At 42.5% G+C, this 15,132-nt stretch overlaps 1 protein-coding gene across 3 annotated transcripts in view; it reads right to left on the bottom strand.

The window, feature by feature from the left end:
- The window catches only part of LOC137304686 (fibrillin-1-like), a 462,162-nt gene that overhangs the window by 200,642 nt on the left and 246,388 nt on the right, over nt 1–15,132 (bottom strand). For all 3 annotated transcript variants that reach the window (XR_010958610.1, XM_067973343.1, XM_067973344.1), the window contains exon 16: nt 12,508–12,660. Coding sequence is in view for 2 of the 3 variants with exons in the window: in XM_067973343.1 (XP_067829444.1) it covers nt 12,508–12,660 (153 nt within the window). In the remaining variant the exon portion in view is untranslated. The remainder of the gene's footprint in view (nt 1–12,507; nt 12,661–15,132) is intronic.

Genomic DNA, 15,132 nt, shown 5'->3' with positions numbered 1-15,132 from the left:
GTACACAAACTACCTACCTTTATCACCTCCCTAAGTAAAATTAGCCAATTAGAATATGCTACAGCATCAGGTGACAATTTTGTGCTGTGAATTCATATGCACTGGGAATTAAAATGAATCGTTCACCTGAGGAAGGAGGTAGCCTCCGAAAGCTTGTGAATTTAAAATAAAATTGCTGGACTATAACTTGGTGTTGTAAAATTGTTTACAATTAAAATGAAAGCAGCAGTGATTTTGATTTAAGCCCTTATGGACTCAGCTAAAGCAAATTTTTCTTCCATCCATCCAGTCACAATTCAAACCTATATTTCAGAGTTGAAAGAAAAATGTTGTAACCTACTAAAACACCCAGTCCGCCTTCAACTGTTATGCTATTTACTAAGAATAGAACTTGAAAAGAAAGAATCCAGCTGTGAAGCCTTGTACTTAACCTCCCAGCAGAGGGCACCAAGTTCTGTGTCTTCTTAGGATTCCCTGGCAGAGAATCTTGTCTTTATGTTTACTGCATTTCCTCCCAACTCCTACAGCCTGTGTGAGATGACCTTATAAGTTTTTTTTTTAAAAGTTCTCTAGCTGGAAGACAGGTTTTACTAGCTTCAAGATGAATTATTGAATCTTTAATGTTACTAAATTTGAGTATTTAACATGAACTAGTACAAATATTCTCATTAAAATTGAAAGCCACTTAAAAGGCAAGGGGAAGCAAAAAGTGATAAACAGAAAAAGCTCCATCTGGGAGGGAATGACAAGCTGTGCCTCCTTTGCTGTTTATATTATTTGTATAATTTAGAAGAGAACACTATTGCAATTTTACAACATTTTCTGAGAATATTAAGCTCTGTGACCACCTGAGAAATATAAGGCAGATAAATAGATTTCAAAGAGATCGGAGCAAGTGGATTGATGAACTAGGAAATGGCAGAGGAATTTTAATGACTGCCAAGTGTTACGGTAGTCATTAAAATGTGTACACAATGAAAGGCTGGAACGGTAGGTAGAATTTGGATGTGTTTGTTGACCATCCACTGAAAAATGAAACTGTTATCAACGAGGCCAATGAAACACTGGGATATAGCACGACAGCATTTGATTCTAACTTTTAAAGGAGTTATTCCAAAAATGGCAAGACTACTTTTGGAATAATAGGATAAATTCACCGATTCCACACTCTCAGCAGAGACACACTCAAGGGCAATTAGGGATGGGTAATAAATGCCGGCCTCGCCAGCGACGCCCACATCCCATGAACGAATAAAAAAAAACTCGAAGATACCACGAATGGGAGAATCAGCACTACAGTACTGTAGCTCCAATCTGTTTTCCCTTCAAACACAGCTCCTCACGTGGGAGTGCTTGAAATGCAAATTTACTCTATTGTGTGCTCCCTTCAATAAGACATTGATGAGTTGGAGAGAGTTCAGAAAAGTGACAAGGTTGATTCCGGGATTAAAAGATCTAAATATAAGGAGAGATTTCAGAGCCAAATGTATTTTCAGTGAAAGAATAGAAAAAGAGAAAGATATTGTCAGGATGTTGCAAAGTGCTTCACAACCAGTGAATTACTTTTCAAGTGTAATAATTTATTATGTAGGAAAATACAGCATTCACTTTGCACACAACATCCTACAAACGGCGATAAGATGAATGACCAGTTAATCTGTGTTTTTGGTGGTGTTGGTTGAGGAATAAATGTTGGTCAGGAGAAAATACGATGGAGGGAAGAACATGATCCACGTTATTAAAGTGCCCAGGAATCAATTTTAAGATCCCTATCTTTCAGTTCCTTGTTTCACCCTACCTCAGTGACCTCAGAGAGCCTTATGTCTCTCCTCATACCTTTCACATCACCGACACTGCTATATTCCTCGTTACCCATTCTTTTCACTTCAACATGTGCCTATCGCCAAACTTCTTCCCTCCCTGTTTTAAAAGAATACTACTAAAGACTTTTATTTCCGATTGCTCTTTCAGCCCGCTCCTTTAATTACATTCTACTTCTTTTCTTTCCTTCTCAATGTCCATTTCATTCCCTGATTTGTAAAGTTATTTGGGATGTCTTTCTGATATTGAGAGTGCAATATAAATGTAAGTTGTTATCCTTATGTACAGATAGCCAGGGCAATGCCATGGAGTTGGACCACAGAGGTGACAGTGGACGGAGATGAACTGATCAGTCATGTCGAAAGCCATGGAGAGAGATATCATGGACCAACAAAACTTCATGATCATGGTCACTTGGGATAACATTCGTGACTATTATGGGAGGCGGCCCCTTCATATTGTGCGTGGGATAGTTGAAGGGATTTGAACAATCATGCCAGACATCTGGTTGGACAGCACAGTAGGAGTTGAAAAGTCAGACCAGGACTGAAGAGATTGAAACATGGAGTGGTTGGAGAGGTGGCCGCAGTTTTATGTGCAGTTAAGTGCTAATGATACACTTGAGGACATTAGACAAAAAAGATAGAAAGGCGTAGGTAACTAAAAAGGATAGAGGCATGGAGGGTTGGCTTTTTAAAGGTGGATGGGGCTGATGTCAGCAATTTAAAAAGGGGTGTGAGGTTGACAATGTCAGCAAGCATTAGGCAAAGGAAAGTTGACTAGATGGTCAGAAACAGAGGGAGTCAAGCGTTCAACTTACGGATCACAGAGGAAACGAGTCAAGTCAGGGCTGGGGGGGAGGTGAGGAAAAAATGCTGCAAGTTCTGGTATGATAGCTTGGAGGGTGGAGGAGTTGGAGACAAGACATGGAGGAGGAGGCAGTGGGACTGAAAATAAGCAGAGGAGAAATAGATATAAAAAAAGCCATGAACTCCTCTTACTTTGTATTGGACATGAGGATGAAGTGGTAAGTGAATGAGGCTGAAGGAGGTGTTTGTGGTAAAGAAGAGTTTGAAGTCATCTCTGCCCTCTAGAACGATTCTGGAGATTTTGGTCACAGGCAGAAAGGCAATAACATTTGGAATGCTTAAGCTTGGTCTTGGGGTTGTCGACCATGTCAGATCTGGTAACCGTCAGCCAAACTAGTGGTGTACTAGGTGCAGCCAACCTGCAGCCATAAGATTTGAGGTTGCAACGGTGGCATCTGTATCAGAGAAATGGCAGAGGTAGGAATCCATGAGGGATCTGGAGGGATGAGAGCTCTAGAAGCCGAGGGCAAGCAACTGTTGAGCACGTCGCCACAGGGAGTGTCATCATGTTGATGTAGATCAGTGGATAGCGTGTTGGGATTTAGAATCATAGAACGGTACAGCACAGAAACAGGCCATTTGGCCTAACAAGTTCATACAAGTTTTCTCCAAATGAGCCACCTAGTCTAATCCCATTCTCCTGCTTAATCCCGATACCCATAACATTTAATATTGCTCTTTTTCAGGCAACTATAATATTTCCTTTTATAATTCCACTTCTACAACAGTTTGTCGCAGAGAATTCCATATTCTATCACCCTCTAACCTTAAAACCTCTACCAGGTCAGCCCTGAACCTGCTCAACTCCAATGAAAAAAGCCCTAATTTCTCAAGTCTCTCTTTATAACTGTAATCCCTTATTTCAGGAAGCATCCCAGTGAATCTATATTGCACTCTTTCAATTATTTAATATCTTTCCTATAATGGGTTGCCCAAAGCTGTGCACAATACTCCAACTACCTACGGTCTTGTACAAGTTCAGCATTACCTCCTTGCTATTGTATTGTGTGCCTCTAGATACAAACCAAGCATTCCATTTGCCATTTTTATGGTCTGATCAACTTGCGCTGCTGCCCATGTATATACAGATCAAAATCCCTCTGCTGTTCTACTCTAAGTAAAATCCTACCATTGTATTTCCTTCCCTATTCTTACTTTCAAAATCTATTACTTCTCTTTCCCCTACAATGAACTGCATTAGCCACGTATCTAGACTTTCTATGGCACATATACAGAGACGGTGCGCCAGTGAGGGATCTGGGGATAGTTTTTCCCAGAGGCTGAAGCTGATGGTACAGGGATTGGAAGTGGGTATAGTTACCTTGGTGATGTAGATGAGGAAATGATTGGAGATAGTCTTATTGGTGATCGAGATCTCGGAAATGTAATGTTGAGGTTGACTGTGGATGTGATTAAAGGAGTGTACGTGAAAAATGAGACTAAGTGAGAACAGGAAGACAAAGGTGAGTGGGATATGTTCCAGGAGAAGCCATGGTTAGAGTGGTGGAGAATAGCCAGCTTAGAGCAGAGGGAAGCCATGGATGGTCCAGGAGGGTCTCATGCCTGGAGCAAAGGCAGGGCAGTAAATTGGTAGGGGAATAGCAATGGGTGAGTAAGTCTGACAAGATGGGTGGCTCCTCCTAGGACACAGCCACACCACAGACAGTAGAGATGTATTTGCTTAGCCTCGACATTACCTGTCCCATCCCACCACCTCAATCTTCGCATTGCCGAGCTCTAGAACTTGAGTGAGGAGATCATATCTACATCAGACAATTATATAGCACCATACAATGACTTTCTAATATGCCACTCCTCAAGTTCACATTTAAAACTGCACAACTGTCATTTGTTTTGAAGAGACGGTAATTTCACTGTTGCAGGCTTATTTCTTGACATTGTTACCTCAGATTCTGACTCACTTGGCTTAGAAGATGCAACCATGCAAGAAGCTGGAATAAAAAGCATTTCTATCACTGGAAAACAGCTGAGTCAAACCAGAAGGACTTTATTTTTAAATCATGATCCTCAACTTACTAACAATCAGCAAAACTGTTCATTTTTAGCCAGCATTAACCAACATTGCTACAGCAAACACTGAAGGTGAAATCATGGAGAGTATCTGCATTTTGTAAATTGTGTTTAGAGCCACATCAAGACAGCGGTACTCATACAATAATTTACAAAAAGATGATGCTGTACACCATTTTACAAAAAAAAACATTTGAAGTCTAGATGACTCTTGGGAGAGCTGTTTCACATAAACTGCTGTAGTTTGAGATTTCTTTGAAACATGCAAATTGTCAGCATCTATGGGTGACTGCAGCACTAACTTTATACTTTACTAATTTGGTATGTTATTATTCTAACTTAGGAGCACAGATGTTCATTCCAAAGGAGTTAGTTTACTGCATTACTGGGAAGTTGAGGCTTGTAAGAATTACTTTTAAGTTATCTCAGCTTTTCTCCAGCAGTGAAAATGATTTTTATTTTAGCTTCTTGCCAGCTCACTTCTTTTAAGCCTAGTGGATCCCAGTCAGAGGTATAGGTAGCTCAGGCTGTGCACAGAAAGATAACTACTGTGAATTACAAAATTACACAGGAATTTAATTGTTTAAATAATTATTATAACAAATCAGCACCATAATAATGTCAACAACTTGGCAATCAAAATAGATAGATTAAAAAGTTACACTTTACTGCTGGTTTCATGGCAGGGGGATTGAAATTAAAACATTACATTTTATTACTGTAGTTTCTATAATGCCCGCAATGCCATAGACCACACACATTACTCTGTTCTCAGTAATTAACTTCTGAGATAAAAACAATGGAAACTGCCAGTTCTTTTAAAAACAGCAGACCCAGTTAAACTACAATAGAACTTCTTATCCAAATCAGTCCAGATGGCAGTATTTTTCTTCATATCTAAATCAACAATCCCCCTCTCCCCAATCAATTTCCATCCCCTTGTGTATCTCCCCGCTCCCCAGTGTGTGCCCATCTTTCTCTCTCTCATATCTCTTAGATTCCCATTTTCCTTCCATGTCTCAGATATCCCAGCAAATAAGATCTCACTCATGCAATCCTCTTTGTTGCACCTTGGAAACATCCAGTTCTTAGATCCAGTTTTCCCCCCTCCCCCCAATTCAAGTACAAAAACTACTGGGGCGAGCTTGCACCAGGCAGGTGCCCAGGCCATGCAAACTATGGGCACCCCTCCCCTCACAGGTGTAGTGCACCTCTGGCATGCTGCATTTGTCGCATGCCTGGAGAAAGAAATCAGACCCTTTGTTTCTAAGATGTTCACTGGCTTCCTCCATGTCTCTGATGGACAGAAGCACAGAGCGAGCATTGTGAACAGAGTGGATCATGAACCGAGTGGGAATTTAAGAATTTGGAGAGATTGGGAATTAGGTGTAGAGGGAGAAGAAGATGCTCAATTTTAAATAAAGAAGCAAAAAAAAACAGACTAAGAAGTAACTACCTATAAATAAACAGATAATTTAGTCAATAGAAGTGGTGCTGAGCACCAGGGGAAGAGCCCCAGGTATCAGTACAAAAGCGGTAGCGGAGTTGAGAGAAGTGGCGCTGAGCGCCAGGGGAAGAGCCCCAGGTATCAGTACAAAAGCGGAAGCGGAGTTGAGAGAAGTGGCGTTGAGCATCAAGGGAAGAGCCCCAGGTATCAGTACAAAAGCGGAAGCGGAGTTGAGAGAAGTGGCGTTGAGCATCAGGGGAAGAGCCCGAGGTATCAGTACAAAAGCGGAAGCGGAGTTGAGAGAAGTGGCGTTGAGCACCAGGGGAAGAGCCCCAGGTATCAGTACAAAAGCGGAAGCGGAGTTGAGAGAAGTGGCGTTGAGCACCAGGGGAAGAGCCCCAGGTATCAGTACAAAAGCGGAAGCGGAGTTGAGAGAAGTGGCGTTGAGCACCAGGGGAAGAGCCCCAGGTATCAGTACAAAAGCGGAAGCGGAGTTGAGAGAAGTGGCGTTGAGCACCAGGGGAGTTTCCCCTTTTCCCATTCACTGAGAACAGAGAGAATGACATCACAATGAACAGAGGGGAGGAGCTCGGAGAGATCTGGAATATAAGGGTAGGGTAATCTGTGTAAGTACACAATAAGTAAATTAATAATAGTCAAGTATCTAAAGGGAGTTTAGGAAAAAAAGGTTTATAAATATAATGGACGGGCAGCTGAGATCCATCGCCTGCAATTCCTGCCCGATGTGGGGACTTCAGGACACTTCGTGTGTCCTGGAGGGCCACATGTGCAGGAAATGCCTTGTTGTTCGAACTGAAGCTGAGGGTTTCTGAGCTTGAGGGGCGGCAGGAGTTACTACAGAGCATAAGGGAGGCTGAAGGTTTCCTGGATCGCATGTGGTCACCTTGCAGCCACAAAGAGTTCAGGATAGCAAGTGGTTGGCCATCCAAAAGGGTAGGAAGAGGAGTCTTCTGGGTGTGTAGCACTCTCAGCATTGAATACGAGCGAGGGTGAGGGCATCTCGAAGGAGTGCAGTCCTGAGCATGGCACCATAATGCAAAGGACTGCATAGGGGGGTCACAGTGAAGTGTAGAAATGCAGTAGTCATAGTGAATTCGATAGTCAGGGGATAGAGAGGCATTTCTGTGGCTGCCAACGTTAGTCCTGCTTGTTGTGTTGCCTCCCTGCTGCTAGGGTGAAGGACATCACAGAAAGGGTGCAGAACATTCAGTGGGGTGGGGGGTGGGTGGGGAACAGCCCGAAGTCGTGGTCCATGTGGGTACCAACCACATAGGAAAAGGGATGAAGTCCTGCAGTCAGAGTTTCAGGAGCTGGGGAGGAAGTTAAAAAGCAGGACCTCAAAGGTAGTAATCTCTGGATTACTCCCAGTGCTACGTGCTAGTGAGTTCAAAAATAGGAAGATAAGGCCGGTTAATGCGTGGCTAGAGACATAGTGCAAGAGGGAGGGCTTCAGACTTTTGGGGCACTGGGCCCAGTTCTGGGGCAGGAGGGACCTATTCAAGATGGACGGGTTGCACCTCAACAGAGCTGGGACCAATGTCCTTGCGGGGAGGTTCACTAGTGCTGTGGGGGAGGGTTTAAACTAATTTGGCAGGGGGTGGGGTGGGAAACAGAATGTAGCATTAGAAAGGAGAAACAAGATGCACAAAGGATTGGGAGAGACAGATAACACTAGAGTAAGAAATAGTACAATATTAGGTGGGATCAGACTATGAGACAATACGAGAGGGTCTAAGATAGGTTTAGAGTGCATTTGTGTAAACACAAGAAGCGAGGTAAATAAGGTTGGTGAGCTGCAGGCACAAATGGCCATATGGGAATATGATGTGGCGATAAGGGAGACCTGGCTCAAAAAAGGGCAGAATTGGGTACTAAATATTCCTGGATACACTGTGTACAAGCTCAGAGTTAAGAAACAGTAGAGGTGCCATTACACTACTGGGTGTATTCTATAAGCCACCAACTAGTGGGAAGGATATAGAGGAACAATTTGCAGGGAAATTACAGAGAGGTGCAAGAACTATAGAGCAGTGACTTCAACGATCCTAATATAGACTGGGATAGTAATAGTGTAAAGGGCAAAAAGGGGGAGGAATTTCTGAAGCGTGTTCAGAAGAACTTTCTTGATCAGTATGTTTATGGCCCAACGAGGAAGGAGGCTTTGCTGAATCTAGTTCTGAGGAATGAAGTGGGCCAAGTGGAGCAAATGTCAGTGGGGGAACAGTGATCATAGTATCGTAAGGTTTAGGTTAGTTATGGAAAAGGACAAGGAGCAATCTAGAGTAAAAATACTTAATTGGAGGAGGGCCAATTTCAGTGGGTTGAGAACGGATCTAGCCCGGGTAAATTAGAATCAAAGATTGGCAGGCAAAACTGTAATCGAACAATGGGCAGCCTTTAAAGAAGAGATGGTTTGGGTACAGTTTAGGTACATTCCCGCGAGGAAGAAAGGTAGGGCAACCAAAGCCAGAGCTCCCTGGATGACGAAAGAGATGGAGAGTAAGATAAAGCAGAAAAAGGGGGCGTAAGACAGATGTCAGGTTGATAATACAAGTGAGAATCAGGCTGAATATAGAAAGTACAGAGGAGAAGTGAAAAAGGAAATAAGAGAGGCAAAGAGAGAGTATGAGAATAGACTGGTGGCTAATATAAAAGGGAATCCAAAAGTCTTCTATGGGCATATAAATAGTAAACGGGTAGTAAGGGGAGGGGTGGCGTCGATTAGGGACCAAAAGGGAGATCTACGCATGGAGGCAAGGTACTAAATGAGTACTTTGCATCTCTCTTTACCAAGGAAAAAGATGCTGCCAAAGTCACAGTAAAAGAGGAGGTAGTTGAGATACTGGATGGGGTAAAAATTGATAAAGAGGAGGTACTAGAGAGGCCAGCTGTACTTAAAGCAGCTAAAACACCCGGTCCGAATGGGATGCATCCTAGGTTGCTGAGGGAAGTAAGGGTGGAAATTGCAGGGGTGCTGGCCATAATCTTCCAATCCTTAGATATGGGGATGGTGCCAGAGGACTGGAGAATTGCAAATGTTACACCCTTGTTCAAAAAAGGATGCAAGGATAAACCTGGCAACTACAGGCCAGTCAGTTTAACCTCGGTGATGGGGAAGCTTTTGGAAACAATAATCCGGGACAAAATTAAAAGTCACTTGGACAAGTGTGGATTCACCTGAGGAAGGAGGTAGCCTCCGAAAGCTTGTGAATTTAAAATAAAATTGCTGGACTATAACTTGGTGTTGTAAAATTGTTTACAATTAATAAAGGAAAGCCAGCATGGATTTATTAAAGGCAAATCATTTTTAACTAACTTGATTGAATTTTTTGATGAGGTAACAGAGAGGGTTGATGTTGATGCAATGCGGGTGATGTTGTGTATATGGACTTTCAAAAGACGTTTGATAAAGTGCCACATAATAGGCTTGTTAGCAAAATTGAAGCCCATGGAATAAAAGGGTCAGTGGCAGCATGGATACGAAACTGGCTAAGTGAAGGTGAACGGTTGCCTTTCGGACTGGAGGAAGGTACACAGTGGTGTTCCCCAGGGGTCGGTACTAGGACGACTGCTTTCTTTGAAATGAATTGATGACTTGGACTTGGGTGTCCAGGGCACAATTTCAAAATCTGCAGATGACACAAAACTTGGAAGTGTAGTGAACAGTGAGGAGGATAGTGATAGACTTCAAGAGGACAAAGACAGGCTGGTGGAATGGACGGACACATGGCAGATGAAATTTAACGCAGAGAAGTACGAAGTGATACATTTTGGCAGGAAGAATGAGGAGAGGCAATATAAACTAAACGGTACAATTCTAAAGGGGGTGCAGGAAGAGAGTGACCTGGGGGTATACATGCACAAATCTTTGAAGGTGGCAGGACAGGTTGAGAAAGTGGTTAAAAAAGCATACGGGATCCTGGGCTTTATAAATAGAGGCACAGAGTACGAAAGCAAGGAAGTTATGTTGAATCTTTGGAAAACATTGGTTCGGCCACAACTGGAATATTGTGTCCAATTCTGGGCACCTCACTTTAGTGAGGATGTGAAGGCCTTAGAGAGGATTTACTAGAATGGTTCCAGGGATGAGGGACTTCAGTTAAGTGGTCAGACTGGAGAAGCTGGGGTTGTTCTCCTTAGAGCAAAGAAGGTTAAGAGAAGATTTGATAGATGTGTTCAAAATCATGAAGGGTTTAGATAAAATAAATAAAGAGAAATTGTTCCCATTGGCGGAAGGGTCGAGAACCAGAGGACATAGATTTAAAGTGATTGGCAAAAGAACCAAAGGCGACATGGGGAAAAACTTTTTTATGTAGCGATTAGTTATGATCTGGAATGCGCTGCCTGAAAGGGTGGTGGAAGGGGTTTCAATCATGGCTTTCAAATAGGAATTGGATAAATACTTGAAGGGAAAAAATTTGTGGGGCTGTGGGGAAAGAGTGGGGAATTGGACTAACTCTTACAAAGAGCATTGCCTCAGGAAATAGAGGGGAACCAGCGAGTGTAGAACTGAACCTAGCCGCAGTCAGCACCTTCAGAGGACGAGAGAGAGGGGCTTGATGGGCTGTAACCATTCTATAATTCTATATCTCATTTCCCTCTGTCACCAAGAACATCCTTTTCCCTGTCCTTAACTCAGACTGCCCCATTTGCCTGCTCCATTTCCAACTCAGACTTCTCCTACCCAATCCTTACTTTCTCTTCCATTGGTGTTGCTAACATCTGGCATTCATGTCACAGTGAAAAAGGAAGCACTGTCAATGGCAAGGCTATGCTGGCAGGTTGAGTCCAAGTCAATCACGCACAGTCTTCATTTCCACTAAAATTTCCAAGATTACCAAGTTCCTTGCAATGCAGCCTTTCTTGCTGTGACAATGAGCTGAGAGAAAATAGCAGTCACTGTTATGCTGGCAGCAGAGTTAGAGGAAACGATAAGTGGCCTAGGGTGCAGTCTGAGGCATAGCCATCCAGGGGCTAGAGCTCCTCTGTGTTCTACTTTCAGTGTACTGGTTAACAAATCTGCATCAAATTGTGTGGGTTGTTTAGCTAAGTCAACAACCTATTTGAAATATAACTAGTTTAAAACAGCACACACAGGAATTTAACAAGCGCTAAAAAGAATATGACCTCCATGTGAGAAAATGGGTACATCAACACAACACTGCTGTCAAACAACAAATCAGCTTTTCTTTAAGCACAGCTAATGATTTATGACACATTAGAACATGACACATTACAGTGATAAGGGAAGCAGCTATAAAGAGATCACTAAACATAAGTAATTTTGACACAATTTTTTTTAACTATTGTATATTTCTTCAATTAATCTTCCACTTGCATAACTTATATAAAAAAATACAGTAAAGCCCCTATAATAAAAAAAATGACATCATAATAGAACCATTATTTTTGTGGAGCTTGTGATCTAATGCCAGATTTGCCTGCTCTGCTTCTGTCTAACATTTGAAGAAGAATGTTGCTGGTAGGAATATAAACAGGGGAGATGAGCACTAGGAGAGCAGTATAAAGCCCTCTCTCCTGACACGAGAATGGCAAAGTGAAGCTTCCTTTAGAAGATGTGCCTTTTGGATCTCCTGAGTATGTACTACTTAACGTAGATAAAAACACTGGAGATCAACTGCAGTTGCTGGATTAAAGAATTTATATAGTGACTGGATGGAAGCAACTACACTATTACCAGGGATTGAATGGAGACATTAGTACCATGAATCTGGACACCTCTCTTCTCATTGGAATAAAAAGGATCCAACAACCACTTGACCAACATAAGGCTTCATGACATTGCCCCACTAGACAATTAGGACTATGACTGTACAAGGCTTTATAACATTTCTGCACTAAACTATTACTACTATGACTGAGCACTCTTGAGCGGTGCAGTAAATTTGCTCCACCAAAAGACAGATGCATTATTTTTGCTCTCAAGTCTATTTCGTCGTGAGACAGTACAACAATTTTTTTTTAGCTGGATTATACACTTATGGATGGATTCATACTGTCCCCCACAAATAGCTATCAATTGTCTTAATTAAGTTATTCCATTTGCTTTAGATTAGATTTAATGACATCCAGTTGGTAAACCTGAAAGAATTGATTGAGCAGAAATTTTACTTTTGCACGTTTGAAAATGTAAATGTGCTCGAGAAATAAGTAACTGAAATTAATGATTTTCTTTGCAAATCAAGATGTTATGGTTGTTTTTTCCTTCTTGGAAATTTTTAATTTTAACAGGCTTTTTCATGCTCTCTTACTAAAATCGTTATTTTTTTCATTAGTTTCACCTCGGAGAGTACTCACCAGAGTTTGCTGCTGGACAAGGTTGACAAGGCTCTCCAAAGGCGTGATCAGTATTGGCACAGCAGCACTGAGATTTGGTGAAGGCTCCTGGTAATGGTCGATCACACTGGCCTTTCTTGTAACCACCATAGCAAGTGCTTCGCATGTGAGTATCTGTACATCAACATAAACAGAAAAAAAAGTCATCATTTAGTGTTGGTGAGGAAAGGACATTAAACAAAGCAAAATTTAGGAAAGTGAAAGGGAGAAAATAAAGCAAAAAAATAGAATCAGGGAGGAACGATGTTAAACAGACAAGAAAGATTAGGGTTTTAAAAGCCCAGAGAGAAATTCTGATTGTTAAGACACAAAGGAGTAGTTCAAGCATTGGATGGAAGCAGTGCAGAGGCTTGCCCTAGGAACTGAAATTCCAATGGCACTGTTGTGCCACCGGAAGTGAGGCAGAGCAGGACTTCTGCCCTCAACTATGCCCTGGCACTAACCCTGTCGTAAACTGCAGTCATATCATTTGTATTCTAAGGGTCATGCAGGCTTTGTAAATCTAACCTGCAATGCCTCAGAAACATTGGTGGGTGGGGGGTGGAGGTGGTGGAAATCTGGCAGAGGTAGGAGTTAGGCCCCAAGGACATCCTGAATGGTTGCCATAAGAGGGACAGTGTAAAATAGTTAGAGGAGAGGCAAAGACCTGCTGCAACAGTAGGATATAAAATCTGATCGAAAATCAAAAATCTGCAGATGCTGGGAATCTTTGTCAGAAAACCTGCTGCTGTTTCAAGAGACAATGGCAGCACTGGAGGAAGCAGGCAACCTGGGCGAGAAGAATAGCAGTTAAAGCAAAGAAACAAATGGTAAACTTCAGAGTCTAAGCTGGATGTCCTCATAATAAAGACTCAGTGCAGGAGGGACAGGTTTTTTGGGATCTAGGGGCTGGAGAACCGCCAGGCATGTCGTCCAATGCCATCCTCGGTGTCAATATCTGAGAAGGATGCAACACCACTTGGAGTGAGTGGAAGCATAGGAGCTTCTCTGTAGATGGAGGTGTTGTGGCAATAACTCCCACCTCCCAGGGCTCCTTTGCAGTGCAGGAAGAAGCTTAACGACCTCACTGGAACAACCAAGATAAGTTGCTTGCAATTCTTTTTCTATGTATGACACTCCTTCATTTATTACATTCACAGTGCTGGAGAACTCAGAGGTAGGATCTGACAATGGGAGATCAGAGGCTCCACAGGTCAATCTCTGACTCCAGAGCTAAAGGCAGATCTCTGGAGTCTTGCTTTAAATTGGATGCTGGATGAGAAATACATTCACATGGAGGCAGTAAGGATCATTTGGGAGGACCAGAGGCACATGGCAGGAGTCCAATGCCATTCTTGGTGTCAATATCTGAGAAGGATGCAACACCACTTGGAGTGAGTGGAAGCATAGGAGCTTCTGCACTCGCCATTCTGACAGTGAGGCCTCCAGACCAGACCAGTAGTAAAAATACATCTGATAAACGAAAGCCTCATACTAAATCAGCTCCAGCATGTCTGAAGGAAAAGGACTCTTAAAAAGGTAGAAGGAATGATAAAAGGGTTGTTAATTGACCCATTGTAAAAGACCACACAGCAGAGGATAGATCACCACTGCAACAATTCCAGGTTGGCTGGAGGTCGTTTGAACACCTGTATACTTAACTTGGCTATGTTGTGGACACTGAGAAAACAAATGAAGTGTCAATCAATTGTGGGATGTATTTGTAGGAAGCTATTGTCGACAAGCTACTGCCCTTGAGGTGTGTTTCTATGTTAAAAAGGTCTTTTAAAGCTAGGCAGAAGTTACAGTGGTATCATAGTATGGTAGGAGGAGGCCATTCGGCCCATCATGCCTGTGCTGGCTCTTTGAAAGAGCTGTCCAATTAGTCCCACTCCCCTGCTCGTTTCCCACTGTCCTATAAATATTTCCTTTCAAGCATTTATCCAATTCCCCTTTAAAAGTTACGACTGAATCTGTTTCCATCACCCTTTCAGGCAGTGCATTCCAGATCATAACAACTCGCTGTGTAAAAAAATGTTTCCTCATGTCACCTCTGGTTCTTTTGCCAATCACTTTAAATCTGTGTCTTCTGGTTACTGACCCTGCTGCCAATGGAAACAGTTTCTCCTTATTCACTCTATCAAAATTGTTCATGATGTTGAACACCTCTATCAAATCTCCTCTTAACCTTCTCTGCTCTCAGGAGAACAACCCCAGCTTCTCCAGTCTCTCTACATAACTGAAGTCCCTCATCCCTGATATCATTCTAGTAAATCTCTTCTGCACCGTCTCTAAGGCCTTGACATCCTTCCTAAAGTGTGGTGCCCAGAATTGATCACAATACTCCAACTGAGGCCTAACCAGTGTTTTATAAAGGTTTAGCATAACTTCTTCGCTTTTGTACTTTATGCCTCTATTAATAGAGCCAAGGATCCCATATGCTTTTTTAACAGCCTTCTCAACTTGTCCTGTCACCTTCAAAGATTTGTGTATGTACACCCCCAGGTCTCTCCCTGGTGGGAGAAACAGCTCCACTGTGACTGCTCCAACCTCGCCTTTTGCTTCCTGGAGGCACTACCTCATCTGGAATTTTCATGACTGCTCGCT

Source organism: Heptranchias perlo, chromosome 38 (assembly GCF_035084215.1).
Source record: "Heptranchias perlo isolate sHepPer1 chromosome 38, sHepPer1.hap1, whole genome shotgun sequence".
Classification (NCBI taxonomy): Eukaryota; Metazoa; Chordata; class Chondrichthyes; order Hexanchiformes; family Hexanchidae; genus Heptranchias; species Heptranchias perlo.
The sequence above is the reverse complement of the archived record's forward strand: the minus strand, read 5'-3'. Positions and strand labels throughout refer to the sequence as shown.